Genomic DNA, 13,374 nt, shown 5'->3' on the forward strand with positions numbered 1-13,374 from the left:
ACAGTTCAGAGTCTAAGGTTACCCCTAGCACCCTGGCATGTGGGGACGGACTGATAGATGTGCCATTGATCTTGACAGGGAAGGCAGGCGAAGGGGCACGTGGGGGAGGAAATATTAAGAGCTCTAGAGCTTTAGATAGATTAAGTTTGAGGAAGTGGTTTGACATCCAGGCTGATAGGTCTGTTAGTAGATCAGTGATGCGTGAGGAGATTGATAGGGTGAGCTGAGGGGCAGAGACATAGATTTGGGTGTCATCAGCATATAAAAATGGTAGTGAAAGCCATGGGAGGCTATCAGCTGACCGAGGGAGGACGTGTAGATCGAGAATAGTAGAGGTCCAAGGACAGAACCTTGGGGGACCCCAATGGAAAGGGGAGTTGGAGAAGAGGAAGTGGAATTGTAAGTACACTAAAGGTGCGATGAGATAGGGAAGATTCAAACCAACAGAGTGTGAGAGAGATTATATATATATATATATATATATATATATATATACATATATATATATATATATTTTTTTTATTATCTAGTATATAGTATCTCTAAAAGAGAATTCATTAAAACATATTTCATATGACAAAAAAAGTCAACACACTGATACAATCTGAACATTTTAATTTACTATGCCATCTTCTCAGTACGGTTTTCTCCAGTGTTTGTACATTAATAAATACACATGTAAAAAAATCCAGTGTCTAGCCTTTGCCATAAAAATCATTTTTAAACATTAAACAAAAACCCAGCCAAAATGTAACACTTTTTTTTAAAATAAAGGGAACAGAAAGATTTACAGGGATGATAATAAGAACATATCATACCTATAGCTTTACTGTCATGAGACCTGTGTATACAAACCAGGTATTACTTTAACGACACTGAACACATGGGATAGCAACATTTTGTGAAGCTGACCAAACAAAATTGGAGATTGTCCAACAGAATCTATGATCACAGACCATGAATTTTACAAATGATGAACATAAGGCTGCAGAACACACTGCATATGCAAATAAGAAACCCCACTGTTAGAGACTTGTTATAAGGCACTTTCAGGCATGTTTTCGCTGTCTTTCAATCAGTGCAATTAGTAGTAATCCTTGTTCCCGTAAATACTAATCTCTTTTATCATTTATCACAGGTTGAGGGTGATTTAGCTAAGAGTGTTTGCAGGATCGACCTATATGCCATGTTACTCTCTAGTAGTCATTCTATTGCTGAGAAATGGATGAAAAAGAATTCAACCAAGCTTTGTGTATAATGTATTCAGTATCTTTACTGCTGCCTGTCGACATATTATATACAACTGTACAATGAAAGCATATGTTATCACAGTTTTAAAAAAGATCTCTTAATCATTTCTTATTGATCTTTAAATATTAGTCTGATACTCGCTGTCTGTAGACTGGAGTAGAAAATGTGTGCTTTTCAAGAAATAATTTAGGCTACTCTTTTACCAGGCGAAATAAATCTCAGTTTTCTGTGAACTTATTTGGGTTGTGCTGTTGTATGAGAAGAGGACGGAAGTGAAGCTCAGTATTAGAAAACAAGGTGCTCCCAATGTAACACTCAGTTCTGGCAATAGACAGAAAGCAGACAGAAGGGTCTCAGTAACAAACGTGTTCTATTCAGTGTGTTGTATAAGAAATGTCAAGTATAAGGGTAGGAAGTACAATTACTTGGCAGCACAACTATCTGATTGTTTTATTTTCCTTGTCTGGAATTAGGATGAAAGTTTCTGTAATAAAAAAAAAAAAAAAATGTTTGCAATAAAAGTTAAAAATTCAAGTAATGTGCAATCTTTGTAGTATAAAAATATTTGTTTTCAGCAGGTCTGTGAGTATCAAATAACAAAACTAGTAGTAAAATTTACAAAAAAAGGAGCTTTGTTTAAGAGTCCCCGTAAAAATATATAAAATATCTACAAACATATTCTTTTACAGATTTTTACAATGATTTTTAAGACACATAAGTTGGTGAAGTGAATGAAGGGCACTTGGTGTCATCTATAGTGTGCATTGTTCAGCAGGCTGGAAGGTCACATTGTGACAACACAATTCAGCAGTACTTGACACCAGGGGAGGACTGCCTGTATATTGCCGATTTCTCCAGAGCGGAACCATGCTATTTTCATGAATTCATGAATCTGTTAGCTTAGTCTACACCACAAAGCAGTCTCCTTGTATGGACCTTTGAATCTGTCCAGCACTTTCTGCTGTGTCCTCTGTTGTGATGTCCTTTTCATCCACGGAAAAGGAATCTTGCTTATGCTCTATGCTCTCATTTTTGGCACTGGGTGCTTTAATTTATTATGGATCCCAACAGCACAGCTCTTTTGTTTATTATTTATATCATGAAGCAGTCACAAGTCTGCCAAATTAAGTAATTGCCTTAGCAATGATACATCCTCGACCACCACAGTTGTGCTCCTCTGTATAATCCCAGATGTTCGGGAAGTCACAAGCTTTGGGACGAGAGGTTCCTGGTCTGTAGAATTCTTCACAATCTGATGATTCAAATTGAAGTTTCATTACTGCCACTGTTCATGAAAAGAAAGGAGCATGCAGGATTTGGGTTAAACACATACATTACTGAATGTTAGTTTACATGTCATGCATGTCACAGAAAAGGAGAGCGGACCAGGGAATACTCATATCTAACATGCACTAACAACCCTGCCACCATTTTCGTGCATTCCAGTACTCATGCAAAGATAAAGTAACTTGTGCGGTTTACCAACGTCATTGTTTTACAGAATCTTGGCCATAAGTTAAAATCTGACTTTCTGCTCCTGGGGAATCAGGTGGCTGGTAACCCTACAAAATGATAGGACAACTTTTCTGTAAATGGAAGCCCTTAAATGGCTGTTATTTATCAATTTATCATAAACTGTCCATGCATACTGCTCTACAATGCTGTTCTTCCATAGAACGAGCATCACTATAGGGAATCAGGTAGTATCAGGCTCCTGTGGTGCACAGTGGCCTCAGCAATGATTAATAACAACCTACAAAAATGAGCAGTAGTATATCAGACTTCATGGAAGTATTAGAGATCTGGGAAACATTTAAAATAAATATATTAAACAAAATGTACGTCTACTTTTTATTTTACCAGAGCTTCACTTATAAATTTTAACTTAATTTTAACTTCAGTGCAAGACACTTTCACCCCTTCCTGCCCAGGCCAATTTTTAGCTTTCAGTGCTGTTGCACTTTGAATGGCAATTGCGTGGTCATACTACCAAAATTAACTTGTTTTAATTTTTTTGAGACAGATAAAGCTTTATTTTGGTGGCATTTAATCACCACTGGGTTTTTATTTTGTGCTAAACAAAAAAAAAAGACTGAAAAGTTTGAAAAAAGCCCCAAAAAATCCCCAAATTTTTCTTAGCTTCTGTTATAAAATTTTGTAAATAAGTAATTTTTCTTCGTCACTGATGGACATTGATATGCTGCACTAATCAATCAGGGGGTGTTTATACGTAAAAGGTTTTTGTACCCTAATGCAGAGAATGGATTAGGGTAGAAAAACCTTTAGCCACTAAAAATCCATATTTCCAAGATAAGGAATTCAAAATACATCACAATTGAAGCTGCCTCCAGACGTCTGCATATTAGTTTTATGATTTTTGCTCCATCCGAGTAATCCTCTTCTTTTCAGACTAGGCACACACAACAGGAACTTCTATGTGCATATGGCAACTAAGTGCTGTTCTGAATCAGATTCTGTTCAAAAGGTAGCTTAAAAAAACTGAGCTTTCAATTTAAAATTTAACTGGCCTGAGTTAAACTGAAACTTGAGATTTATTTTCAAGCAGCATTAAAGTATAGCAGACCTTTTTTAATTAGAGAACATTGATTTTAGTGACTTAAACTTTGCCACTCCGAGACAGTTTAAAGCTGCTGAGAGGCATGAAGTGCGAGTACCAAAAGCAGCCCCAATATCCTTCAGTTACAGTCAAATCCCAACCAATATGGCAGGCAATGTTTGTAAACTTACTGATAATGATGAAGCTTTTCAATTTGCCTTCTGCTCATTTCAATTGGCCAATGGACCACAGATGCAGCACATCTTAGTGATGGACCAATGAAAATATATGTAGGGGGGAGGTGGGTCTGGAGGAAATGGAAGCAGTAAGGTTTGACATGACCCATAAGTGTCAGAGCTGTGCCTGTCACAATAGCCTGGCATTCAGGGGAAGCAGGGGTTACTGGAAGATGCTAAAGGTATGTGTATGAACATTGGGGTGCCTGCACTTTACAGCTTTCAGCAGCTTACTTTTTATTCTTAAAGTGACAGAGTTTAGGGGCTGAAATTCTATATTGTTCAAACTCACTGACAATAAACTTGCATATTAGTTTGGCACTGATCATGTATAAAATGCATGGCTCTATGCACATATCCCATTATATGTTCATTCATCTTGAATGCAAATATTTCTTTAGCATACTTACTCAGAGTCTGAAGCCTCTCCATTTGTAGGTCCAGCTTGTATACTCATCGCCATGCCATTGACCTGCTCTCGAGAATGATCCCTTCGTGCATTTTTTATGGTTATTGCTGTGTCTGTAACTGGACGGATGCCATCATTCGAACATAGTGAGGAAGTCTTTGATGAAATAGTACTTTGATTATAGTCTAATTTATCTCGTAGCCGGTTTTTCAGATTTTTGTCCGTCAAAGGAGGAGGGTATGTGACTTTATTTTTCAGAATACCTGTTAAAGAAATTAAAGAAAACATTTAATCTTTAAGCATCCCATAAAAATGGTATCATACCCTACCATTACACAATACTTGCAATAGTACCATTATCTACACCAAGGTTCCATGGAAGCCCAACATTCGTCCAGAGGTTGCTACGGGTTCCTTGAGCAAAGAGAAATTTCTGAACCACAGATAAAAGGATCAATGGTTTCAATGGGAACTTATAGCAGAGGTTCATACAAAAATGTAACCCCCTTTCGGGGGGGGGGGGGGGTGCAGACACTTATTGCACCCACTACCTATTTGCACCCACTTCTGGGCATAGACTTCCACGGGAGTCTACGCCTCTTCCCGTCCCGCCGCGCTGTCTGCTGAGATGCACACGGGTCCCAGAGACAGCACGGACCATTTAGATTGCCCTGTGCGACTCACGCATGCACAGTAGGGAACCGGGAAGTGAAGCTGCAAGGCTTAATTTCCTGATTCCCATAGCGAAGATGGCAGTGGGAGCATCCAAGGACCGAGGGACGGTTTGGTCTCAGGTGCCGACATCGCTGGACCCTGTGACAGGCGAGTGTCCTTATTTTAAAAGTCAGCAGCTGCAGTATTTGTAGCTGCTGACTTAAAAAAAATAAAAAAAAATTTTGCAGGTCTCCCGCTTTAACTATCTGTAAGGGGGTAATTCTTCCCAATGACCACAAGTGTAAGGAGCATTCTTCCCACTGACCATCACACTAATGTACAATGAGTTTTATATATAGTCGTTTGTAGCAGGGGTTCCCTGAGACTGGAACGTTATTTCAAGGGGTCCTCTGTGTTGAAAAAGTTGAGAAAGACAGATCTACACAGAAGAATGCATTCAACAGTGGAAGATGATGTCTGTATACCGTAATGCTTTCTTGTATTTCTGTCTTGTAGAATGCATGTATTTTTTACCATAGTCCTGTACACAACTGATCTGGTTTTATAGATTAGGTATAATAACGTTAAAGCGGTTCTTCACCCTAAAGGGGAAGTTCCGCTAGTATTATCCCTCCCCCCCTCCGGTGCCACAATCGGCACCTTTTGGGGGGGAGGGGGGTGCAGTTACCTGGATAATCCAGGTAACTGCACCCACATCCGGCCAGACCGCCGCAGACCCCCGCATCGCTCCGCCCCCCCCCCCCCCGTTGTGTTCTGGGAAACACAGTTCCCAGAGACACAGCAGGGAACCAGCGCATGCGCAGTAGGGAACCGGGCAGTGAAGCCCTCATGCTTCACTTCCCGATTCCCTGACATAGGATGGCGGCGGTGGCTGCAGCGAGACGAGCGATTGCTCGTCATCTGCCGCCGACATCGCTGGAACCTGGGACAGGTAAGTGTGATATTATTAAAAGTCAGCAGCTGCAATATTAGTAGCTGCTGGCTTTTAATATTTTTTTTTTAGGTGCAGCTCCTCTTTAAGTGTTTTATACAGTATATATACGATATGAATTTTTTTGTTATTTTATTTTAGTATTGTGATTTTATAACCACTCTTTTCTTGTTCTGATTGCAGACCCTTTTGCTATAACAACTGAACAGAGAACAACTATACAAACTTGAGTAAAAGGGTTAGAGTAACAAGTGTTATCAATCATGCAATATTGTATATGCTGAAAGGGATTAACATACTCAGCACCATTTCCATCACAGGTATCTTTAGAATTAGATGACTGAATTTACAGCATGACATGGACAAGATTTGCACATAATATAGGATTGCACATCATCACCAGAAACACACTGTACAATAGAACATGGGTGACAAAGTTTGAACAAGTCACGTATAGCCTTTGTTCTCTTCAGTAAACTTGACTCACTAAGTAAATATAATGGGCAGGACAGCTATAAAGGGAACACATTCATCATTGTCTGAGCATTATAGTTATATTGTTAAGTTTTATTAATGTTCAAGAAGGTTTCAGCTGATTCCGATAGACAAGTCTTAACTCTTTGGTATCTACAAATGCCAATTTGGTATGTACAAACGTATAAGCAAATTTTCATACAGAAATGTAATCTATTTTCTTGTGTCATCACAGCTCAGTGCATGGTATCAATTCCTCAAAAACTGAGATAATCCTGAACATTACAGCAGTAACCACTTCAGTATTCTCCAAACTGCAGCCCTTTGGCCCTATTCACACCTGAGTGTAATGTTTTCAGGCAGAAAGTAGTGCAATTTTACGACAACTTTGACGCGTTTTGCTGCCATTTTGTACAGGTCAAAAGGTCACCAATGTAAGAAGCAGAGAAAGACCCAAACCTGCCTAGAAAAAAAAAAAAGTTCCAAAACTTGTTTGAGCTTCAGGCGTTTTGGAGTGGAGATGTGAACAATCTCCATAGAGAATAATAGATTTTTTCCCCTCCAGCATTTTGTAGCTTCAGGCTTCAAGCTACAAAATGCTCAGGAGTGAATGGGGCCTTAGTATGCCCTTATGTGGCCACTGGGGCACTATTCTGCTCATTGATTCAAGGCATTATTTTCTCCTACTGACACCAACAATGAGGCACCAATCTTTTAACTGACACCAACAGTGGAACATAACTCCTCTCATTGACAATGGTGTCATAGTGTTCCAACATTTGTATCAGTGGACGAAAGTATGGCCCATCGTTGGTGCCAGAGGTATGGCCCATCGTCCTCCCACTGACATCAAAGTTGGAGCACTATTACTCCCAATAATACCAACAATGGCGTTCTATTCCTCCCACTGACATCAATGATGGAGCACTATTCCTCCCACTGACATCAATGATGGGGCACTATCTCTGACTGACATCAATGATGGAGCATTATTACTCCCATGAATACCAAAGATAGGGCATTATTCCTTTCACCGATGCCATCGATGGGTCACTATTCTCTTCACTGATACCAACAATGAGGCACTATTCCCTTCACTGATACCAACAATGGGGCACCATTCCCTTCACTGAGACCAACGATGGATCACTATTTCTTTCATGGATACCAAAGATGGGGCGCTATTCCTTTCACCGATACCAAAGATGGGGCAATATTCCTTTCACAGATACCAAAGATGGGGCACTATTCCTTTAACCGATACCAAAGCTGGGGCCCTATTCCTCTTCCTACTGACCACAGGTACTATGTAATTTTTTTTACTCCCACGACCACTAAGCCCAATGAATTTTCTACTCCCACTGGTCCTTTGTTTAAAGGGTTTGAAAATCCCTGCTTTATGTTATAAATAAGGTAACAATGCACAAGTATGCTTTGCTTTTCTTCTATTTCCCGTTTTCGCTATAAGAGAATAATTGGTGAGTGTCAAATTACGTTCTTCATAAACATGCCCTTTAGGGAATCATTATATAAAACATAATCTTAAGCTCAGTTTTTTAGATATTTTTATGTTCGAACCCAATAACATGATTCTGAAAATAGATGAAGTACTGTCAAATATTGCCATAATCAAGCTTACCTTTTCTTAGCTCTGGCTGTTGACTGTTGTGATTGTTGACCACCTTGCCATCCTTGGTCTGTGCTTCATTCTCTTTGTCATGAGGTATCTCTCCACAGTGATTAACCTTGTTTTCATTATGAAGCTCCACATTCACTTTGGTCTCTACTTTCAGTGTACTTTTGCCCGCTTGATCCTCACTATCACTGGCTGTCATGCAGTCAGCAGGCCAGTATGGCTTAACGTGATTTGGTATTGAATCCACTGCAGGAAAAATATAAATACAATTGCAATTTTTAATGATGTATTTTGCATTAAAACTGTGCAAGAATTTACAGAGCAGGGGGTCTATTTTAGTAGATGCTGCAAGACCAAAAAAATAAAAAATAAAAATATGAGTGCATATGTGTATTATTCAATAACTGCACATCTATGACATGCATTATACGTGTACTTGAGGGAGTTTCAACTTTTAAAATGTAAGTGTAAAGAACCTGGTCCTCCAAGGTAGCAGAAGTTATTTCTCAGGATCGTTAAATTTTTATTAATTTACTCAATGCCTTAATCCCACCCCCCCCCCCCCCCCCGTTTTCTATTCATTCATCAAAAAAAAAAAATGGCCACTCTAGTAGAGAGTTTCTTTTTAAATTCTGGAACTTTAGTTTAGCTCTATCTACATCTCCTCTTCCATAGTCTCAGCAAATTTGAAAGATTATACTTCATGAATTCATGTTTTCTGGAGATGCTCTCTTTGCAGTTTGCCCTGCACCACTCCTACTCGTCTCTGTCCTCCATAGTTGCACTGTTGCAAGTAATGTCTGACACAACAGATTTCAACAGAAGGTCCATCAACCGCTGGGGTCCAAAGCATTTGGCCATGAATGCAATGAAGGACTAGGAATATTTTGAAGCAAGTCTTGCTGTGTCAGGCAGGCTACATCTCTTGGGAACTATTTTCAGGTAATAGGTTTCAGATTTGCTCAGACTGGGAAGGAGGAGAATGTTGAGGTAGAGTTCTGCATAGTGCCGATATCCTTTAAATAACTGAGAAAACGGTCATAAGATTTAAACGAATTACCTTTAGGCGTACTATGCACAGGCCCACGTTCATTGTTTTTAGGGCTGGTTGGTCTCCACTGTTGCTCTGTTCCAATTTCTTCATCTTCACTATCCGAAGAGCGTGAAGAAGCATAAGAGCTGCTATGTTCATCAAGAGATAACTCACTGTCAGAGTCAGAGTCGTGTCCTGTACATAAGAGATTTGTATTGTAAGAATCAAGAAAACCAGGCATATCCATTTCTGAAATCGAATGTTGACTAAGTTAGGAGACTCACCATGAGAGCGCGTTCGGTTTCTGTGGAAATGCGCAGTATCCACCTCTGTAACACCAGCGCGGGTCTGTCCCGAAGACATACTGAGCTTTTGAGCAGCTTCATCCCTGTATCAGGCAATAATCAAGAAATAGTACAACTAAATAAAATGCAATTCTAAACCACAAGAAATAGACAATTATTATAACAGATGGAAGATGCATCAGGACATGCACTGAACTGCTGAACACAAGCAAGCAGCAAAGAAAGCAAGATGGTTTAGGATATTTTAAATAGAGGTCTCATTTTTATTTTGATCCATGTGTTTGTAAGATATCTGGAAGTGATGCTTATACAATACTGTTCTATTTAGGTGCAAAAACAGCTCCAGGGCATGACAAGCTTCAACAAAACTATGCTACGAAGTTCAAATAAAAACACCTTTCCTCAGCTCTCCATTCTTAACACCCACAGTGTACTCTGCGTATGACTTTATAGGTTAATATATCACACACAAAAAAACAAACATTATTGTACTCAAACCTGGATTCATATGTGATTATACTGAATACAGTAAAACAACAAAAACATCCTACCAACAACAAACATCAAAGGAAATAGTGTTTAAGTAGGATTTCTGCTTTGTCTTTACAATTTTGGCGGTATTATGAAATATTTCCCATATCGGAATGGGAACTAACAGTTTAATAGGAGATCTACAGTGAACCCAACACTAACAACCTTACTGGGAAATCTTTTAACCTCGTTAGAAATTTCTATCCAGAAATGAATGTTCTGCTAGGTCTGTGCTGTGATCTGAACAGTCCCTTGGATGAAGGTACGTCATATACAAAAGTATAAATTAAGCTGCCTATATATGGATTGAAGTTTAGACCATTCAGCAGGGACTGGCCAAATTCTGATTCATATATGGGCACTGTGGTTGTACAGAATTTGGTCTACCTATAGACTTCTGTAAAACTGCTCTGTCAAATTTTTCCTGCTCAATCAGCATACCAGACCATGGCCTGCAGCACTGATCCATGTATTCTGAGGGTGGGGAACTCTCCCCGCTGTCAAATCAGACTCGCTGGGGAGGATTTCCCTCATACACATCGAGTGTATGCGAGAATCTGGTCAGTTTTTTGGTTCAGTCCACTGGTTGAACAAAAAATAAATAAAAACACCATTATGTATGGGCTGCCTAAGTGGACATATTTATAAGGGGGTCTACAAACATCATTCATCTTCATCATATCCTGTCAACCAAGTGCCATTTCAACCCTAATGTGTACGAGAACAATTCAAAGTATAAATGCATTGCCAAATCACAGTTTAAAAATCCAGTTGGAGAGACATGAATTAAGCTGGTTTATTGTTGATTGCAACCGCTTAGAAACTAAACAGGATATTTAGCCTGCAACTAAAGGCAGTAAGCCCTGTTTTTCTTTTCAGAGTGTTCATAATTCTACATCTATGTACATTAGGACAGAAAGAAGGATGAGCTTGTGTTAGATTTACTTTGCTGTAGTGCCAGGCGGTGGGAAAGCTAGCCATGCAGAAAGCAGAATTTATCCTTTTGTTAAACGCTGAAAGATTTGATAGCAATATCTGCAAATTTACCTGAACACACTGGGCTCTCTGTAGCATGAGAACTTCTAATGGCAGCAGAAAACAAAATGATGTTTTTGTACTGACATTCAGTACTTTGGGAATATTGCAAGGTGTATTCTCATACAACGATTTTTGGCCTATTCCTTGAAACAAAAATAGCCAAGCGCCATGCACCCACCACCGCATTACCTGAGGATATAAGCAAGGTAGCTATTGTGGCTCTTGGCTGACCTGACGGTGCTCTCCAAGGAGACTGTAGACTCTCCAATACCAGTTCTGTACATGTTAGAATCATCCATATATGTGTTGTTGCAGTTTAAGGTTCGCTAGAGAGAAAATAAGACAACCATAAATAAGGTTCTACATTTTTTTAATCACTTAAATAATTTGCCATGTCTAGTAAAAGCTTATGAAACATACCATCACTTTTATCCTCAAAAACAGGCTTTTTTTATGTGAAGCATCAGTTATCCAGATATCTTACAAACACATGGATCAAAAAAAAAAATCACATAAAAAAGACAAACGTGATGTTATCCTCCATAATTATACATTTTATGCACAAAAGTTATTGTACATTATTGTATTTAAAAGCAATCTTACATTCTCAATATTATAAATATGATAATTAAAACACATGGGGCAAGGATCCTTTAAACATTGCTTCCCTATAAATATGCTCGTTAGCACACTGTGTCCAACAGATTTAAAGATGGACGCACAGTAAATGAATAGCAAATAACCAAAAGTCAGCTTGCATATTTTACACTCACTTCACAGAAATAGCTTAATAGGCCAGCTGTATTGTTAGGAGTTTTTTCACACTGTAAAGCAAATCTACAGCATGGAGATACAGCTCCTTCATTCAGATTACAATGTCAGTGTACCTTACTGCATATTTATGATGTGCACACTCATTACGTGCAAAGTATTCCAAGTAATCCTATTACAAATACCACATGACTACTATAAGCTAAATACCATAAATCCACTGCTAAGTGCAGACTGTATTTTTTTTTCTGAAGAAACTTTAACACAAGAAAGAAAATGTTTAAAAAAAATAAATAAAATTACTATTGAGTATTCTCAAGTCCTATCAAAAAACAATTAAAATTTAAAGAGAAAAGGCCATGTTTTGAAAGGAAATCAATGAAACCACATCTAGTACAGTATCTTTTTATCACATATTTTTGCAAAATATTGATCATAATAATAAAGAGTCCACATTGCATATCATAGGAAAAACATTCTACTTTGTATACTATACTTTGTTGGGGTATAAACTGCTCCTCCAGGAATTTACAGAACCCTCTAGGTTTTAAACATGCTAAGCTGCTCAGAATAAATACTGTTATTCTTTAGCTTTTACTGATGTTGAAGGCTGGGGACAGGGGAGGCATATTCAGAATGGTGTGCTGGATCAATATATATATATATATATATATATATATATATATATATATATATATATATATATTTATTATTATTTTTTTGTGGGGGGGGGGGGGGGCCATACCATCCTTATATGAATGGAAGAACTTAAAAACAGAGAGAAAGATCCCAATGGACCAGCAGCAGACTGAAAGATCTGTGAATCTCTGCTGGTTCCAAATTGGCACACTCTGGGTTAAACCTTAAAACTCTTCACAACAATTTGGTCATCTCTAAATTTTTCAGGAGCAAGTAACTTTGTACAACACGGTATAGGAATAAGCTGGAGAACACTTAATGGCTAAGTTCGCCTTTTAGAACATGTTGCACGCATATCCCCCTTGGTGTAACCCGCACCCACTGTCACAATTTAACAGCGTGGCAATGTGGGGCTCTGATCACAGGGCTGCGTCATTAATTCATAGTTTTCTGTGAATGAATGAACTACAACTACCATTAACCACTGCGGCTGATGGCTTGGAATTCTGAATGAACTGCAAGGGCACTGATGAGCACTCATAGTTCATTCACAAGCCCTGCGGTTTTTCACCAGACAGCCCTTTATGAAGGTATGGGCAGAAATCTGTAGGGCTTGTGTGAAGAAGCCTGACCATTGCACCCTTGACCCGCTGATTATGGGTGCAAAGCTTTTCAGGCTTCTGCAGGGAAATTGCAAAAATATGTGCATTTATTATGTTTTCTTAAAAGGTGAACTTATCCTTTAAACATTTCCATTTTGTAGTCCATTGTAAAAACAAAGCATTTCACATTCTGTATATGTACATATGTATGTCATGTAGAAAAAACAAGACAAGACATTTCATAATTTTCAAATGGGCTAATAACAAATTCTTGTGTTTTTATCAA

The 13,374-nt window shown here is 38.6% G+C and overlaps 1 protein-coding gene across 5 annotated transcripts in view; it reads right to left on the bottom strand.

The window, feature by feature from the left end:
- Positions 1–598: 598 nt before the first annotated feature.
- Positions 599–13,374, bottom strand: part of CELSR1 (cadherin EGF LAG seven-pass G-type receptor 1) — a 237,398-nt gene continuing 224,622 nt past the window's right edge. The window contains exons 30-36 of one of the 5 annotated variants that reach the window (XM_077470937.1): positions 11,308–11,402; positions 9,487–9,590; positions 9,230–9,397; positions 8,173–8,415; positions 4,455–4,716; positions 2,734–2,813; positions 599–2,503 (exon numbers count right to left, since the gene is read on the bottom strand). In XM_077470937.1, coding sequence (XP_077327063.1) covers positions 2,768–2,813; positions 4,455–4,716; positions 8,173–8,415; positions 9,230–9,397; positions 9,487–9,590; positions 11,308–11,402 — 918 coding nt within the window. In that variant the 3' untranslated portion in view covers positions 599–2,503; positions 2,734–2,767. Of the gene's footprint in view, positions 2,537–2,733; positions 2,814–4,454; positions 4,717–8,172; positions 8,416–9,229; positions 9,398–9,486; positions 9,591–11,265; positions 11,403–13,374 lie in introns of all 5 variants that reach the window. The other 4 variants (XM_077470933.1, XM_077470934.1, XM_077470936.1 and 1 more) reach the window with 4 other exon arrangements.

This window comes from Lithobates pipiens, unplaced genomic scaffold, assembly GCF_037356315.1.
Source record: "Lithobates pipiens isolate NorthernLeopardFrog02 unplaced genomic scaffold, aLitPip1_a1.2 Scaffold_8, whole genome shotgun sequence".
NCBI classification, from domain to species: Eukaryota; Metazoa; Chordata; class Amphibia; order Anura; family Ranidae; genus Lithobates; species Lithobates pipiens.